General features: G+C 35.4%; 1 protein-coding gene across 2 annotated transcripts in view; it reads left to right on the top strand.

The window, feature by feature from the left end:
* Window positions 1-19,888, top strand: part of stk32c (serine/threonine kinase 32C) — a 100,787-nt gene that overhangs the window by 71,570 nt on the left and 9,329 nt on the right. For both annotated transcript variants that reach the window (XM_083538431.1, XM_083538432.1), the window contains exons 4-6: window positions 10,817-10,990; window positions 19,358-19,395; window positions 19,837-19,888. The exon at window positions 19,837-19,888 is cut by the window's right edge and continues 38 nt beyond it. In XM_083538431.1, the coding sequence (XP_083394557.1) occupies window positions 10,817-10,990; window positions 19,358-19,395; window positions 19,837-19,888 (264 nt within the window). The remainder of the gene's footprint in view (window positions 1-10,816; window positions 10,991-19,357; window positions 19,396-19,836) is intronic.

The raw sequence follows: 19,888 nt of genomic DNA, 5'->3' as shown, positions 1-19,888 counted from the left end.
TGGTTAATGGTCCTACATTACCAGCAATGCAGTTCAACTGCATGTTGATAGTGGAACCTGAGCCCTTGCTAAACATTTACCTTAGGAGAATGATACAGACAAGCTTAGTTCTTTTAATCTGTCCAACACTTTTATTTTTATTTTTGTTTGTTAGTTTTAGAGCTAACAGCAAAATCTTAGTTATCTTCTCCTATTAAATGTCATTGTTATTGCATTTGCAATGTCCTCTCTCGACATTAGACTGGCACACATCCACCAGAGGTGGGAAGTAACAAAGTACAAATACTTTGTTATTGTACTTAAGTAGATTTTTGGAGGTTGGTTAAAACTTTTCTACCATTGTGTGGCTGGAAAGAGAATGGATCCTGAAGAAAGAGTACAGTAAGAGTGTAGTGGAGGTGAATAGAGTTTCTGATAGGTGAACCTAGAAATGAAAGATTGGTGATTGAGGCAGACTTCAATGGCCATGTAGGTGAAGGGAACAGAGGTGATGAGAAGGTGATCGGTAGGTACGGCCTTAAGAAGAGAAATGTGGACAGGCAGTGGTGGTAGATTTTGCTAAAAGGATGAAAATGGCAGTGGTAAATACTTATTTTAAGAAGAAGGAGGAGCACAGTGTGATGTATACATATACGTTACACAGGTGGACTATATTTTGTGCAGGAGATGCAACCTGAAGGAGATTGGAGACTGTAAGGTGTTGGCAGGGGATAGTGTAACTAGACAGCATCGGATGGTGGTCTGTAGGATCGCTTTGGAGGTGAAAAAGAAGAGGAGGAGAGTGAAGACTGAAAGAAGAATAAGATGGTGAAAACTAAAGGAGGAAGACTGTAGTATGAGATTCAGGGAAAAGGTCAGACAGGGGCTCGGTGGTGGTGAAGAGATGCTGGATGATTGGGAAACTACTGCAGAAGTGATGAGGGAGACAGCTAGAAAAGTACTTGGTGTGACATCTAGAAAGAGTGAAGAAGACAAAAAGAAATAATAGTGAAATAAGGAAGTGTAAGAAAGCATAAGGTGAAACAGAATTGGGATCAGCATAAAGATGAGAAAAGTAGGCAGGAGTACAAGGAGATGCAAAAGCAGGTGAAGAGGGATTTAGCAAAAGCCAAGAAAAAGGCATATGAGGAGCTCTATGAGAAGTTAGACACTAAAGAAGGAGAAAAGGATTTGTAGCGATTGGCCAGGCAGAGGGACCGAGCTGGGAAGGATGTGCTGCAAGGTAGAGCAATAAAATATGCAGATAGAAATGTGTTGATTATTGATCAGTGATGAGGAAGTCAGGTGTGTCAGAGAAGTAAGTGAGGGTGGTGCAGGACATGTACTTTACTTATTAACCATAATTTAAAACACCATTATTTCTTTAAAATATTTACGAGAATATTTTGTCTTTATGCTCTATATTTAGTTTGGTTTCACTAATAATAAACATACATTTGCATAAAGCATCCATATTTGTTCATGGCCATATTGAATTGAGTATTTAAAAACTTAAAAAGTATTAATTTAAGGTACATTAAGAACATATAAAAATTTGCTATTAAGTTGTGATTAATCGTAAGTTAACTCATAGGAATCATGTGATTAATGGCGATTAAATATTTTAATTGATTGACAACCCTAATATTAATATGATGTGAGGTCCAATTACCAGCATGACACTAAAACAGTTAATAGTAATGGCTATTTTTTAGAGAGCCCAAACTACTTTACCTTATCTTGAGAGAAAAAGTATAGTCAATACTTTACCTTTTACCAGAGTATTTTAAAACATGGGTTAGTCTTCTACTTTAGTTAGTTACTTCTACTTAAGTGAAGGATGTGATGTACTTTTGCCATCTCTGACGTCCACTAACTTTTTTATTCCATTTTCAAGGGAATAATGGAAATACAGGACCAGCCAACATATTTGCAACAAAATCACTGAGCATATCACAAATATTTTACAAAAACTACATCTAATATTTTTCTTTAACTGTGGCTCATTTGTGGCTCATTAAGCCTTTTGTTAGCTGTTCTGATATCTGAAATGTTATTTGTCAGATAAAATTTACTGTTTATTTTAGTGGAGAGTAACACAGGGGTATACTGTATGTTTGTGTCATATATTTTTATGTTAAGGATTGTGTGGACGCCTGATCTGGTCAATCAGGTAGTGTATGTACTCTTCATAGAGGACACTGCACTCAATTCTGCAGCATTTAATATCTTTGCAGTGGCTACTTTAGTTTTGAAGATCATCCAGGACGATGCTTTAGAAGTGCACCTTGTAGAATAAGGCCAGAGGAGAGATGGAAGTGGGAGGAGAAACCTCTTACAGTACTGCGAGGGCAAGACCAAAAGGAATCATTTTGTGTGTGTGTGTGTGTGTGTGTGTGTGTGTGTGTGTGTGTGTGTGTGTGTGTGTGTGTGTGTGTGTGTGTGTGTGTGTGTGTGTGTGCCCGTGGGTGCGTGCATGTGTGGTCTAATTGAGTTGCTCGTCTCTGCCCATTGCCAAGCTTCCTCTGACTGTTTTCTGGGGCACTGCGCATATTTCAGGCAAATGCAATGCCCTCTCTCTGTCTCTATCACATTTACTTTTTTCCCCTTTTTCTTTCTCTTTCTTTCCCTCTCTCTTCTCTCTCTCTCTCTCTCTCTCTCTCTCTCTCTCTCTCTCTCTCTCTCTCTCTCTCTCTCTCTCTCTCACACTCTCTCTGCACCCCCATCCCATGCTCATTTGTCATCATGTCCTTATTATTTCAGTCTGCCTCTCAACCCCCCCCCCTCGCTCTCTCCCCTTTCTCTCTCCCTCTTTCTTTCTCCATATCTCTCTCTCTCTCTTTCTCTCTCTCTGTCTCTTGCTAGAGAAGACCCCTCACTACATCCTTTTAGACCCTCTTGACTGTCTCTAAGCCTGACCTAGATATTTGCTGGAACAATATTGTGTGCTTTAAGCCTCACACTGTCCCTGATTACCCCACTTATTTGTAAACCTTTAAATGTAAGCAAGCACATAAGGGATTTGTTAGAGAACAGACTAGAGCGTGATGATCCATGAACTTTGACGGTTTGATTTACCCACTGGAGCTAAAAATGTTGAATCCTGACTTTTTAAAGTTTTGTTCACATTGAGAACTGTGTAGTCCTTTCATGCAGTTTTGCAGAACACAATTTTGAATAAATGATCCATTTTGAACATGTAAGCTGTGTGATTGTAATACATCAAAATGGGCATGTACTACATATCTTAAATGAAGCATCCAAAAGTGGACTAAGTCACATAGTTCCTATTTCGGTGTGCTATAAATTATATAAAAAATATAAATTTAAATTATACTTAGTCAACAAATGGTTTGAACATAAAGCTTGTATGTGCAACATGTTTCCTAATTATACTCATTACACCAACATGGGGAACCAGGATAAATATGTGGCTTATTTCTTGTCTTTATGTCCCATATTTGACACATCATTTATTTTTTGCTTCATGAAACATGTGCACAAATGCTTATTAGCTGGTAAATCATTGCCTTGGTGATGGCCCTTGTAGATGAGGTCAAATTTGTATTACTGTGCCTGAAGAGAATTGGCAATGATTTTGGAGCAATGTAATCCTGACCCACTCTTGAACCTAGACCTACATAAATGTCATGGCCACTTCAGTCTAGTCATGCTCTTTTTAACTAAAAAGGACACAATTAATTTTTTTCATATTGTCTTTAATGTGAGGACGTGCAGGTCACTGTGAAGGATTTAGTTTATAGTCAATGGCCACCATCATTTGTCTTCCTCCTGTCTGCTCTTACTGTGATTAAGAGCAAAGATGCTTTTAGGCTCTCATGTTTTTCAGATCACGTAAGTATTAGAGTGCAGACCCCTGGTAGATATGATCTCTGTGTATGCATGTGCTAAATACACTATAAAAAACAAATGTTTGTGGACACCTAACCATAGGATTCATGTGTGCTTTTTAAACATCACATCCAACATTTAGTCCCCATTTGCTTTTATAGTGTAATCCACTCTTCTAGGGAGATGTTTCAGCAGATTCTGTAGTGTGGTTGTGGAGATTTGTTCTCATTCCATCCCACAAGGGCATTAGTGAAGTAAGGTATTGATGTAGAGGGAGGGGTTGTTCAAGGTTGTGGTCAGATGTCTATAGCAGTGAACTCAAAATCTTCCATTACAACCCATGTAAACTATCATCATAAAGCTCACTTTGTGAACAGGGCCATTTCCATACTGGTTGGGATATGTTGGGATATGGTGAGGAGAAAATGTAATGCTACTCTATCCAAAGATGTATACAGTAGTGTGCCTCCAACATTGTGGTAACAGTCTGAGGAAGAACCACATATGGCAAGAAGATAGGTGTCCTACTGTAATACTTTGTCTATATAGTGTGTAGATGTTATGTACATTTTGTTAATTTGAAGTTGTGTTATTGGACAGCAAAAGCTCCTCAAACACATTTATAAGTAAGATATTAAGATGCTAAAATGTTCCAGATGTCATTCTGAAAGACGTAATGAAAGAAATTAATTGAGAAGATTTCACACATGAAGAAGCCTCCTACAAAAGGAGCAGAACCTGGATTTGCTTCAACACTATGCAGGGGACACAATACATACAGTATACTATACGTTTAATTGTTTAATTGTCCCTGGAAGTGTGCCTTGCAAGATTTTTATTTGTTTGTTAAACAGGCACAAGAGAACGAAAAATCTATCTGAAAAGTGTTCTCACATACACCCCACACAAAACTGCTTTGCTACAAAAAGAAAACAAAATATGCACATCTAAATGCATTTAGGAAAACTCCCTTGAAGCAATATAATCTGTTTGGACAAATAAAAAAAAAACACTTGTTTTAAAATTCAGCTCATCATGTTGAGAGTGAGGGTTGTGTGCATTGCAAAAAAACAACCAATTACAAAATAGAAATATCTTAAATCTAGTCAGTTTGCTTCCTATTATAGGATTACAGTAAAACAAATATGATTATTAATCTTATTTTAAGCTATTTCTACAAGCTTGAAAAAGCCTTATTCTATGGGCAGATAGTTTGCATAGTACATTTTAAGCATTTATTCCTAGAAAGAAGTGAAATTATTTCTCAATAGAATAATTACAACTACAATCTTGTGTCAGTGAGAATTACATTTTATTGTCTCATATATGGTTTATTTTAATCTCAAAATAGGGAATAAAAGATAAATGTGATTATATTTTAAGATATTTTTCACATGTTGAGACTCTCTGGGAAGAAGACAACAACTCCAAACAAGCCCAAAGAACTCAAAAAGGCCTTGCATTGTGTTAGGATTATGGACAGCGTCTTTATTTCTCAGCAGCTACTGTACCCTCAAATTATTGGTCACATGTCTCTGATTATATCTAAATCACAATTGCTGTAATTAGCATTTGTATTGTCTCACCTTTTGAAGAATGTTTGGCTTTCCATGTTTTTTATTTATTAATGATGTTGGTTTTGCTCAGGTTTTTTATGTATAATGTTCTGTTTTAAAATACAGTATATTCTATACTTTGTTTATTTTGTGTTAAAGTAATAATATGATTTTCAGTCTGTCTTTTCTTTGTCTGAGTATTATTTATAATAATATAAGATAGTTGTTTGCATGTATTTTTCAATAGCAATAATTTCCATTTAATAGGTAAATTTCTTTTTTATTTACTGATGATTTCAATAATTTTTTGAAGACTAAATATGGAAAGTTATGCTGTAGTTGTTTGGCTCCAGATCGTAGCTGTTCATTAGAGCTATGTTGGCTTTCTTTATGTGGGTGGGATGACAGCAAAAAACACGTGAACCTCAGCAGAGCGAAAAATAGCTCAGTAATTGATGGCTAAAAACAGCCACATACAAATAACTACATATTTCTCCAAATGAAGAATCGGGCATCTCAGGCCCTTAGCTTTGTGTACAAATCTAGAACAATATTATGTTGTTGCTAATTAACACCACAATATAGGAATAACCATGTTACATGACACCAGCAATCTTGCACAGATATTACAGTGGCTTTTTAGAGAAGTTTTGGCTCATCAGTCTTTATTGAATTCTGCTTCTGTAGGATTAGTTGAGGGGCAGTAGTAAAAAGCAATTTTGAGCGCTTGCCACAGACAATTGATGAGGTTGAATCAGGAATCTAACTGGGCCACTGGAAGACATAATTTACAGTAGTTTTTTTCCCCATACTATTCTTTGTTGAAGGACAAACTTCCTTTCTAGTTCAATCATCCTGACAAAAGAATCTCTGCATTTAGTACTTGGTCAGAACTCATCAGTTCTGACCAAATTGCTAGTAACTGCTTGCTTTTGGCATTATTCTACCCCCACTATATGTTACAGATGGAATGCGGTGATTTACCTGGCTGATTACATGCTTTCTTACAGTTAAAGCACACAGACTACTTGTAAATTGGACCAAAATGTTCCTTTTGAGTCTCATCATTCCACAAGACATTATTCCACTTAGACAGGACATTTTCCAGACAATGTTTTGCTAGCTGATTTTTTTTTTCCCGCAAAAACTTCTTCCATGTAGACCATTTGATGTAACACATATGGTTGATCCATGAGCATTGCTTTCAGTTACAGCTACTGACATCAGCAAATGAGTCAGAGTGGCAGTCGGTGTCACAGTAACGTGTCACACATACCCCTTCTCACATTGCAGTTTCCATAGCGACAAGCACCATGTGCTAGTGTTTGTTTTGGTTTTTGATTTGGTCCGGTCTCTGCCCCTCATCTCGTAATTGGATTGTTTCACACATTGTGTACACTTGTTTGGTGTTTAGTCCATGACTAGTTTGTCTATATATCACATTGATCCATTGTCTTGTTTTGTTTAATCATGCTTTATCTCTCTGACTCTGACCATGTTTTCAGAGGGCCTTGTTTCATTTCTTTGATACATTTCTAATCTGTTTTTTAGATTATAATTATGAAAAATTTCAATTATTGTAGTGTTCTGTGTTGTGCTGTTTGCACATGTGTACTTTTTGTAGTCTCCTATGTAGGTCTGCTTATATCTAAGTTGTCTTATGTAACTTTATATGGTTTTATGTGTCATCTTGGACCTGGAGGAACATTTCATTTCACTGTGTACTGTGCCAAATGTATATGGTTGAAATGACAATAAAAGCCTCTTGACTTGAATTGATGTTCAAAGAGGCAGCTAGACTTTGATATTGTTTATTTATTTTCATCTATTTTCTACTTCTTTATGATCGACTGAACTTAGTGCTGAGGTATGTTCAGCACTTTTGAGATGGTATTTTTTATTCTTCTTCAGATTAGTGCTTCTCTTTGATTAAATGGCCTGGTTTGAAAGCTTGTATTAAAATATAAAAATTCTGATTATCTATTAAATTAACTGAAAAGAGTTGATCTGTAAATTTCTTACAAAGATAAACAAATGGAATCAGTTGACAAATGAATGTGTTGCATGGGATTAAAGACAGGCTTTCAATTAGGATGAATAGTTTTTGGTTTTTTTTTTACTTTCTATTTTATATATATTTTATAGATTTATGGAGAATAGTCCAAAAATCTTTGAATTCTTTATTTTCATTTGACACAATGAACACTGTTTCCTTAATCATCTGAAAAGCCTCTTTGCCATCTAAGACATGAAAAATAAAAATAGTTGAAAGAATTTAATATTTATTCATCAAGACACTGCCAAATACATTTTTCAGCCAAAACACTCCATAAGTATTGGGTAATGACAAAACACTCCATAAGTATTGGGTAATGTCTTTTTCTGGCAATTTTATAGCTGTTCTCTAAACTGAATGTTGTCACCGTCTAATCTTCTCAGCATCATGTTAAGGAAACAGGTCAGTGCAATTGCACATAATTGATTTAGTGTGTTTTGTTTTTAATGCATTAAGTAAAACCAGTGTAATTCTTTACAAATTAAGACAGCAATAGGTTCCAAAATAATACATTTTACTTATGTAGTAATTTCTGTCCCTTAATCATGCCTGCTTTTAACTAGCTAATGTACTAGACCAATTTAACATTGCATTGCTGACTCCAAAGTGTTTTTTTTTTTATACATTTGATATGGCTCCCTGTCCTAATGAAGAGAAATATATAGCAGCAGTTGTTGGCCTATAGCAATGGGGTAATCTAAGTGACTTTAAGCAGGGGGTAAAGTGTGATCTAGGCAATAATACTTTGGTTTGATGTATGGAATTCTCTAAACTGAGATAAAAGACTTAAAACTTAGAACATGAATACAACTGGGGCTACAATTTAAGAGCTAGACCTTGAACTTTCATTACTTACAGTTTGCTGTTATACAGTATTGTATTAAATGCCATATTATAAAGATTCATTTTTGGCTCAAGATGCAATATTTTTCTTCTCTTCATCCTAATATCTTGTCAGATTTACATTTACATGCAGTAGCAATAGTTAGAAACTAACGTTTCTAGCAATGCCAAAGACAAACATTTCAATGCCGAACATGTTATTAAGGTCTTGTGACTTAAATAGCATAGACATCATAATCCAACTAATTAAAATGTTATGCAATGGTTTCCTACTGACCCTTGACCACATTATCAGACATGGGGTATCTAAATTATTCTAAGTTAAATTTAACATACAAAGCATCTTTATAGCTCAGGATAAATTATCCATTTATCCCATTTTGTTCCTCTTGAACCATTTATTCCATAAAGTAGTTGCTGTAATTTTGTGTCGTCCAAATGTTTTCATGTTGCCACTGCTTTGATGAAAAGGCTTTATTATGGTGAATGTCTGTGTGGGCTGTAATGGTCAGTATTATTGTATCTAGCTGATGTATTTTATAGAGTTGGCTTTATGCTAGATCTTTATGGTGGCTAGCTAGGGAGTTTTATAGGGTCAGCTTTATGGCTTTGGCTGGCTGGGTGCAGCTGATATGTTTTATAGACATGTTGATTGTTCCTGAACTATAAACCCTAATCTTTTTTATAATGCTAGATAATCAGAGGAAAAGCGCCTCCATTTATTTTTTGCATAACTGATGAAAAAAAAGCTTTAGTCCAAAATATTCTTGAAACATTTTTTGTAGATCTGAACTCTTTTTACATTTACGATGATACGTTGTGTGTGTGCGAGCACATGTGCATGGGTGTTTGATTCTAGATTCTATGCCTATAAAGTATTTTGACATTTCAACCTTAAGCAACATAAATAACAACATGAAAATATTTGTATTTACTTTTCAATCCCTGCTAGGCTACTTTCCTGCAAAGAAGAACTTGAAGATGTTATGCTTAGATCAAGTTCTTGAAGAACTATTTGCTGTAGCAGAATGTATGCAAGCCTAATAAATTTGTACGCAAGCTTAAGTAATTTATAATGAGATACTGGGTGCCAAATATCTGGGATGCTCCTGAATCTTTATTCCGAGAGGAATCTCAAAATAAAATCGTGGGCAAATCTTTTCATCGGGGTGACCAGATTATAAAATATTATGGCTTAATTTGTGGTTAAAAATAAAAATAATAATAATAAAGTAGATTTCTGTTCAGGGAAATCAGTATAAGAGTATACTTTTTAAAAGGCTGAGGAGCTTGTCTTTTATGTGGATGTAACTTTAAAATGTACCACTACCTAAACATTATTGGAAACCAAGTTCTTAATGGCAATGGCTCCTTTTAGCAAGTTAATGCTTCCTACCAAACATTGTTTGAGAATCGTTTGAGAAACATGACAATGAGTTAAATTGTATGATATAGATAAGGAATATTAATACACTAACAATGTTCAAGCATTGTATCCTGGCCAGGCTGAACAAATCCAGGCTTTAGTCAAGAAAAAAGACAGCTGGTGAATCGAAGTTCTCCGTCTGTTGTACTTTTGGCGAAGGGTTCTAACACTCTTGCTTAAAGTCTTGATTTGTTCCATCTGAATATGAAAATTCTGGATTTGTTTATCTTGAGAAGAAACATGAGAGCTAGCATAAATACAGTTGTTTGCTAAGTGATGTACATGTACCTTTTGTTTTTATTAAGGTGTGGTGTGTTTAATTTGAGTCACAGCTGAAAAGTATTACATTTACTCTGGTTTCCTGGAGTGCTGATCAGACATTATTTGATATGTTATTTCTGCTGTAAAGTGGTCTGATGTCTGAGGTTTGATTACCATTTATGTGATGATAATCAAGTGAGACATGACTATAATGTAATTCTTAAATGCTGATGATGTTAAGCTTTCTTGAGCCCATATTCAATAGGGTTCCTCTCTGGACCCCAACATTTATATATATATATATATATATATATATATATATATATATATATATATATATATATATATATATATATATATATATATATATATAAAATCAGTCAAACTAGTGACAAAGCAAAATACAAATACATTATACAATATACGCTTTTCATCAGTTCTGATGCAATACTCCAATGCAATTTGGTAATCCATGTGACTACCTAGTCTATGCTATGAGCTGCATGACAAGAACACTGTCATCTTTAACTTGCCTAACATTGTACAAAAATAGCAGGAGTTCTGGTGTCCAGTAAAACAACAACACTGTAAATGCTGTAAAATCTGCATGGATACTTCTCAAAATCATTAATATGTCCAGTTTTTTTTAGAACTGTTTCTGTTAATCTATACTACGTTAATTCGCATGTTTCTAAATATTTTGATGTTGTTGTTTTTTCTGCAATACCTCCTGCATGTTATTTGTGATGCATGACCTTTTGCATTCGCTTTAAGGTAAGTACATATTACCTGTTCGTATTGGGGTGTGACTGAGCTTTGTGACCTTTGACCCTTGTGTCCCAGGTATTCCTTCCAGGATGAGGAGGACATGTTTATGGTAGTAGACCTGTTACTGGGAGGAGATTTGAGGTATCACTTGCAGCAAAATGTCCAGTTCACAGAGGACGCGGTTAAGCTCTATCTGTGTGAGATGACCCTGGCACTGGACTACCTGCAAAGCCAGCACATCATACACAGGTGTGTTAATAAACCACTAGGGGTATATTTGACGTGAGATTTCCGCTGTGCCCTTATCTTTTTTGACTGATACTGAAATTGTGCTGGTCTAAAAAATCAACTAATCTATCTATCTATCTATCTATCTATCTATCTATCTATCTATCTATCTATCTATCTATCTATCTATCTATCTATCTATCTATCTATCTATCTATCTATCTAGTATCAAATATACATATACATATATTTATTAGATTTTTATAGTGTACATTATTATTATATATATTATATATATTATATATTATTATTATTATTATTATTATTATAATAATTGTTATATTGTGTATATATGTGTGTGTGTGTGTGTGTGTGTGTGTATGTATATATATATATAATGAATTTGCGTAAATTTAACACACTAATTTTGACATACACACATTATATATATATATATATATATATATATATATATATATATATATATATATATATATATATATATATATATATATATATATATATATATAATATATAATATATATATACAGTGGGTACGGAAAGTATTCAGACCCCCTTAAATTTTTCACTCTTTGTTATATTGCAGCCATTTGCTAAAATCATTTAAGTTCATTTCTTTTCTTCATGAATGTACACATAGCACCCCATATTGACAGAAAAACACAGAATTGTTGACATTGTTGCAGATTTATTAAAAAAGAAAAACTGAAATATCACATGGTCCTAAGTATTCAGACCCTTTGCTCAGTATTTAGTAGAAGCCCCCTTTTGATCTAATACAGCCAGGAGTCTTTTTGGGAAAGATGCAACAAGTTTTTCACACCTGGATTCAGGGATCCTCTGCCATTCCTCCTTGCAGATCCTCTCCAGTTCTGTCAGGTTGGACGGTAAACGTTGGTGGACAGCTATTTTTAGGTCTCTCCAGAGATGCTCAATTGGGTTTAAGTCATTGCTCTGGCTGGGCCATTCAAGAACAGTCACAGAGTTGTTGTGAAGCCACTTCATCGTTATTTTAGCTGTGTGCTTAGGGTCATTGTCTTGTTGGAAGGTAAACCTTCAGCCCAGTCTGAGGTCCAAAGCACTCTGGAGAAGGTTTTCGTCCAGGATATCCCTGTGCTTGGCCACATTCATCTTTCCCTTGATTGCAACCAGTCGCCCTGTCCCTGCAGCTAAAAAACACCCCCACAGCATGATGCTGCCACCACCATGCTTCATTGTTGAGACTGTACTGGACAGGTGATGAGCAGTGCCTGGTTTTCTCCACACATACCGCTTAGAATTAAGGCCAAAAAGTTCTATCTTGGTCTCATCAGACCAGAGAATCTTATTTCTCACCATCTTGGAGAACTCCATGCGTGTTTTCATGTGTCCTGCACTGAGGAGAGGCTTCCGTCGGGCCACTCTGCTATAAAGTCCCACTGGTGAAGGGCTGCAGTGATGGTTGACTTTCTACAACTTTCTCCCATCTCCCGACTGCATCTCTGGAGCTCAGCCACAGTGATCTTTGGGTTCTTCTTTACCTCTCTCACCAAGGCTCTTCTCCCCCAAAAGCTCAGTTTGGCCGGACGGCCAGCTCTAGGAATGGTTCTGGTCGTCCCAAACGTCTTCCATTTGAGGATTATGGAGGCCACTGTGCTCTTAGGAACCTTAAGTGCAGCAAAAATTTTTTTGAAACCTTGGCCAGATCTGTGCCTTGCCACAATTCTGTCTCTGAGCTCTTCAGGCAGTTCCTTTGACCTTAATGATTCTCATTTGCTCTGACATGCATTGTGATCTGGAAGGTCTTATATAAACAGGTGTGTGGCTTTCCTAATCAAGTCCAATCAGTATAATCAAAAATTTCTGGATTTAAATGAAGGTGTAGAACCATCTCAAGGATGATCAGAAGAAATGGAGAGCACCTGAGTTAAATATATGAGTGTCACAGCAAAGGGTCTGAATACTTAGGACCATGTGATATTTCAGTTTTTCTTTTTTAATAAATCTGCAAAAAGGTCAACAATTCTGTGTTTTTCTGTCAGTATGGGGTGCTGTGTGTACATTCATGAGGAAGAAGAATGAACTTAAATGATTTTAGCAAATGGCTGCAATATAACAAAAAGTGAAAAATTTAAGGGGGTCTGAATACTTTCCGTACCCACTGTATATATATATATATATATATATATATATATATATATATATATATATATATATATGTATGTATATATATATATATATATATGTATGTATGTATGTATGTGTATGTATGTGTGTGTGTGTGTGTGTGTGTGTGTTATGTAAAAATTATTGATGCTATGTTAAAAAGTTAATAAGACGTTAACGCAAACTAATTTTAAAGGCACTTATTTTATTAACACACGATAAATTTACAAATAAATATAAAAAAGGTAAAAAACCTCAAATGCAACACAAATTTATTCACAACGTCTTTCCTTACTCAGATATAAAAAATATGAACTCCACCGAAAAAAAATTGTTTAATCACTAGACATTGGTGCCAAGTTTTAAATCAAGCACCGAAATCCGCCATGATGCACACAACAATTAAAACCGTCCGTGTGGACACATAGCAAAAGTTGTGTTTGGTGTCCTGATGATTTACGTCATTTAAAACACTGTAACTATTTTAAAACATTTAGACAAATATTTTGTCTTCATGCTCTATGTTGAGTTTGGTTTCACTAAAAATAAACATACATTTGCATAAAGCATCCATATTTGTTCACGTCCATGTTGATTAGAGAGTTAAAAACTTGAAATGTACTAATTTAAGCTACATTTAGCACAGATTAAAATGTGTGATTAAGTGGCCATTAATCACGACTTAAACTGCAATGACAAGACAACCAACCTCTGCAGATTTTTACTGACTAAGAAGAGAACTTAATCCCTGTAAATTACAATTTGCCATTGGGATCATTTTAATGCCCTACATTTGGATTTGACCAGCTTTAAAATTTTTCTTTATTTTGTAGTGATACAACCGTGTATTGTAATGTAAATTGAAGAAAGTAGTTTAAGTAAGAAACTTAAACTGGGGTGGAGGTTCAACTTTGAACAAAAAAAGGAGCAAAAAGCTATACTGAAGTGGTTAAAAACCATTAACCCAAAATGTAGAGTCAAAACGCAATCATCATTCCAAAGAACTGCGGCAATACATGAAAAAATATGGCTCACCAATGGTCTTTATTTAAGTTGGCAGAGGTAAAGCAGTTTTGCTTAGAATACTTTGGCAAGGCATGTTAGACAAATTTAGGCTGTTGTTATTGGTTGTGACTTTAGGGTGGTTTTTAACTGCTGCTGATCCCTCAAGCATTGTCTGCAATTCGGTATGCATGCTCACATTTCACTCAGTCATATCAGCATTGGCATGATATTATTTTGCATAATGAAACCAGTCACATTGACTTGGCCTCCCTGAGCATCTCATTTATACTGAAAAAAACAAAAACTGATGGCTGCTGCATGAAAATGTGATTTGTCGGAATATATTTTGGTGAACTTTGCCATACCATGGCCAGTGTTTTGCATTAATAATTCATAAAACAGAAACATACTACGCAATAGCCTGAGTTGGACAAGCTTGGGACATTCTTTTTCCACATACACACACAGGCTCTGTGACAGCCTCTGGTTTTGACGTCTGTACTCTCTCTGACAAAAAGGGATTTCAAGACCTGTGATGAATTTAAATATTGTCTTGGAGAATAGCTTGGCAGTTCTGACAATGCATACCCGACTTCCAGCTACCGCATGAGACTATTAGAGAATATACATCTATTATTCTGCCACCAACCTGACAGTCTCATTGATTAGTTCTAATCCCTGTCTGTCACTCAGGCAATGCTGCTTCTTCTATAGACTTTGACTCAGGGGTGACCCTGTCTACACACATCTACAGATAAATGCAGTGGGTTTAGATTCACCATGAGCTTCAACAACCTATCAACCATCAGCTACATTATGCAAGGCTGTGTCTTTTTCCCCCATTGTAGCTCTGTTACCTTCAGGACCAGAAACATTGCAACCAGTCTATTGCATTTCTCTCAAAGTTAGCACTGCAAAACAGCCCAAAGCTCTTGTCGGTCATTTACTGAAGGCTAGTCTGGATTTATAATTGGTGTCAAACATTATTAGTGCTCTAGTACTGATTCCCTTTTATTACTCTTCATTTTGAAAGATGTGGATGGTGTGCAAGATTGTAATTACAGTCATCCATCTGTTCTATTGTGGGGTGAAGTGCAAGCCAGGACAGTGAATTAACTAAAGCTTTAGCTATTCCAGAAACAAAGTTAGAGCCAAGGCTAAGAGTCTGTTATACTATGAATTAATTTATTCTTCTTTAGTTATGTGTTATGCCACTGGTCTGCCCTATTTAACTATTTATATATGAACAAATAAGTGTGTATATTTCTACATTATGTGTAGCCTTGAGGTAAAACATGTGACTATACTTTAAGTCACTGTACTTGTTGTGCATATGGCAATAAAGAGCTTTGCCACTTCACAGCTCCAGAGTTTGATCCCAAGTTTAGGTCCCATGTGTGTTCCTTCAGGCCCCCTATTTTCTGACCAATGTCCAAAACATGCCCATAGGTAGATCTATTATGATAAATATGTGTAAATGAATGTGTGTATATGTATATATGGTGCTTTCAAATGGACTGGTCCAAGGTAAAGGTCTATGGTGTGACCCATTGTTTCCAAAGTAGGCTTGAGATCTATTGTGAGTCTGACATAAAAAGAGCTTACTGAAGATGATTGAATGAATTTACTTTTAACGTACTTGGTCATTAATCCTGATTCTGATTCTCATACCCCATGTGTGTATGGAAAAAAAGGAATGTGCACTGCTTAACACAGTAAAGTATGTTGGTGTCGCAGACATAGATTCAATTTAAAGTTTTGGAAAATAAATTACCTCACATTTTAACAGTACATAATGTGTGTTTAGATTTGCTACCAGTAAATCTGAAGAAAGAATTACAAAGAATTACTTAACCCAGATATTTAACTATTTGGTTTTAACTATTATGTGAGGAATCATACGATTGATTATTCTAGAAGTATATAATGGTACTGTATTTATTATTATGTGACGTATCATAATATTAATATTTTATTATCTTTTACTTAACCCTATTGTATAAGACAGAGCTGTCAAAGCTGATTTTCTTAAGTATGTCTTGCCAGCAGGGATTCAGCCTTACTGGGCATACTAGGTTATCCTGCTGATATCATCATGACCTTTCAGAAACAGCCACAAAGACAATTTGCTGTGCATATTATATGGCAGCAGAAACTTCACAGCTTGGGCCAATATTTAACCATCAACATTGCAATCACAGCAACAAAGCATTCTCCTTTTATTTATGTCTTTATAAAGCCACATAACTGAAATTAGTATCAGATCAGTAGAGATGATTATGTTTCTTGCCATCTCTTGAATCTCCCTTCATGAGCTGTTCCTGTGGGACACTCGTGGTGTCCAGCAGGCTGCATTTGGGCTCCGTAGACTCCATACGGTAGTCCCCAGAGTGTGTGCTGTTCTGTTCCACACTCTGGACTCCTGACAGGAAATCAGTTTCACAGTGCAATTATTTTGTTGCACCAACTAGGAGAGATGTGTCTCCTAGCAACAGTACTAGCTGCCATGTCATGTTGCCCAAAGTGGTAAAATTAGTCCATGCTAAATATTCGTGAACAAAATAATAATAATGAAAAAAATATAACATAATATATTTTCATTCTGACCCAGTGTTAAGGGATTATGGGATTTTTGATGCCTTTGCTTTGAAAAATTTTCTCCCTGTCAGATTTCTGATGTGCTGCGAAATCCTTTGACATTTAGCAATGTAACGAAAAATATTTTGGCAGAAGAAGGAAATGTGGTGGATATAGTGAGACCTGAAGACATTGTAAAATCCCCCGGTAAAGACTTATATTGTTTATTTAAACTTGATATAAAAAGTCCACACACCCTTAATAAAATTGCAGGTTTTTAAAATATATAGACAAAATTAACAACATGAATGTCAGACTTGTTACATCTTTAATGATATATTCCAGAACTTTGATTATCCTTCTGAAGCCATGTTTTTGTTGATTTTGATGTGTGCTTTGGGTCATTGTCATGTTGAAATATGAAATTCCTCTTAATTCTCACCTTTTTTTGACAAGGAACAGAAGGGTTTGTACCAAAATATCTTCGTATTGAAACTATAAATTTTCACATATATCTTTACAAATGCCACTAGCACAGCTGAAGAGCAGCAGCTCTTTCTTGAATGATTTATGCCAAACATACCTAAAATTAGAATTATGGCCAAAATGTTACATAACACATTTACCCACAATATTTTCCCATCAATCAGACGGGCTAGCATTATCTACTTTAAGAATAAGAAATGGCTTTCATCTTGCCGCCCTATCCCACAGCCCAGACTTGAGACAGGAGATGGTAGTGACATGCAAGGAGTCACCAGTGTCTGCCAGGAATTCCTATTGTTTTTTCAGTGATGTTGTTGGCCTCCCTGATCAATTTTATCCTTGTAATCTCATCAACTTTGGAGGGTCATCCTGATCTTTGCAATTTCCCTGTGGTACCACATTTTCTTCACTTTGACAGTGTTCCATGGCACATTCAGTGCCTTTGATATTTTTTTATATCCCTCTCCTGATTGGAATCTTTCTACAATTAAGTCTTACGTCTTAAGTCGGTTTCTATGGCAACTGTTTTTGGCTCATGGCTCTTAGTAGAATACAACCTTAAACATTCAAGTAAATATATACTATAGCAACAGCTGACTTTTATATGGTTTTAATCAGAAATATATTTATTAAATAATTAAATATATAAATTTAATTGGTGGTAGGAGCATGACATTTACCTACATGCCTTATTTTGAATGTGACAGTTGAACTCTGAGGACAGTTCGAGCTCTCATTATGAACTGGTGTGCAGACTTATTCAGTCAGGGTGTTGTGGGTTTTTTTATTTAAATGTTCCTAATTGTTGAATTTTTTCCTCTGGATTTTTGTTAGATCACATTACAGATGTAACAAGTCTGACATTTATGTTGTTATTACTGTTTTTATTTTTTTCAAAAACCTACAGTTTCATAAGTGCGTTTTAGATTTTTTATATCCATATCATTATTACTGAATAACAGGAATAAAATAGTAAAATTCTTATATCTAGTTGTATTGTAAATGTAGTCTAAGCATTTCTATCTAGGGAGAAGAAAGGTTTTAACTATATATCACTATAATAAACATATTTATTATATTTTTTACAATAAATGATATTTGATAAATTAAATATTTTTTCCACACAATAAAATCTTTTGCAAGTTTCTGTTTTGTTATGTTATAGATTCTGTAGTTTTTCATGGTTCAATTTTGAATAAAGTATAACGCAGCTACTAAATAAAATGACTGAATGAATGATTAAACATACTAAAAAGAATATAAGCATTTTTGTTTATTAAACTATATTTTCAGACTACCATCTTGTTCCCCCAAAGCATCTTGGTTTTTTTTTTTTTTTTTTTTTTTTTTTCTACAATAATTGTTTGTGTGTGTATGTAAGCTGTCTAATAGGTATAAGGAAGCAGGATAATATTAATCCTGTGTTCATGAATCTAATTATCTTGGCTGACTATCAGCAGGTTGGGACCATTGTCTTAATTAGTTGTGTTGGAAGTGCTGTAGTGTGTCTGTGTATGCATGTGCACGTGTGGGTAGCATGGTGGGGTGTGTTGGCAATGTGTTCCTGAGACCCCACAGTGAGATGTTTGTGTGCTAGAAGCATGCATGTGTGTCCCAGGCAATTAGCAGGCGTAGAGAAATCTATGAAGGCCCCCTCAGAGATAAACATTCGCACCAGGAAAGGGCAACAAGGCACTTTAGTTTTATAACTCAGAACACACACACACAAACGCACACACATACGTGCACACACACAAATATTTACTGCACTCGCAAAAGAAAAGCATATCCAAGTAGAAGCACTTGTTTTATTAGTTTGTCCCTGCAGGGTAGATATATACATAGCAAAAGTCTTATACAGGGATTAGTGTAGGCCTGTATGTTTTGATAAAGCCTAACTGAAATAGCAACCCCTCTAAAATTGCATATTTTTTGCATGGTATATAGTACCTGCCTTTTTTGGTGACACAACAATGAAAAACTAGAGATATTTCTGTCCACAGGTCATTGATCACATTTCTTTTCCTCCATGTAATTGTTATCATTGCACTGATGAAATAACGCTTAATCCTGCAAAAAATGCAAGTGATCAAAAGCTTTTGTATGTAATGTATAATATGTAAGAGTAATGTTTTTCCTGTGTTTTCTTTGCAGGGATATCAAACCAGACAATATTCTTCTGGATGAACAAGGTAAGGAGTGCCTTCATCCGGGAGTTTTGCTAAACCTCTTGGTAGACATATGGAAGTGGTCCAAGGTAACATGTAGGAGATGCAATCCCGCAGGCTGGGAGGCATGGCGACGGTAACACAGTCTGTCTCTTTACTGTAAGCCATGCTAAGGTCCTCCAGCCCATAATACTTCAGAGACAAATTCAAGGACAAGTTGTTCCAATTAAACTAATAACTTGTCTATATTTTTATACACTACAAATACAAATAGTATGAATTTTTCTCTTAGTATTTTGCCTGCCTGTATCAGCAAGTGGTTCACACATTGCCCTAGAGATGCAATTAAAATGAAAATCCATTAAAAAGGATCTGTCTTTATTCAACCAGTGTAATAGAAGGTTTGAATGTCTTGAACAGTTGTTGAGTGGGAGTGCTTTAAACTGGTAATGTGTCGTGCCTTAGGTCATGCCCATCTGACTGACTTCAATATTGCTACAATTATCAAAGACGGAGA

Source organism: Silurus aristotelis (genome assembly GCF_946808225.1).
Source record: "Silurus aristotelis genome assembly, chromosome: 4".
Classification (NCBI taxonomy): domain Eukaryota; kingdom Metazoa; phylum Chordata; class Actinopteri; order Siluriformes; family Siluridae; genus Silurus; species Silurus aristotelis.
This window is presented reverse-complemented; position numbering and strand designations above follow the sequence as displayed.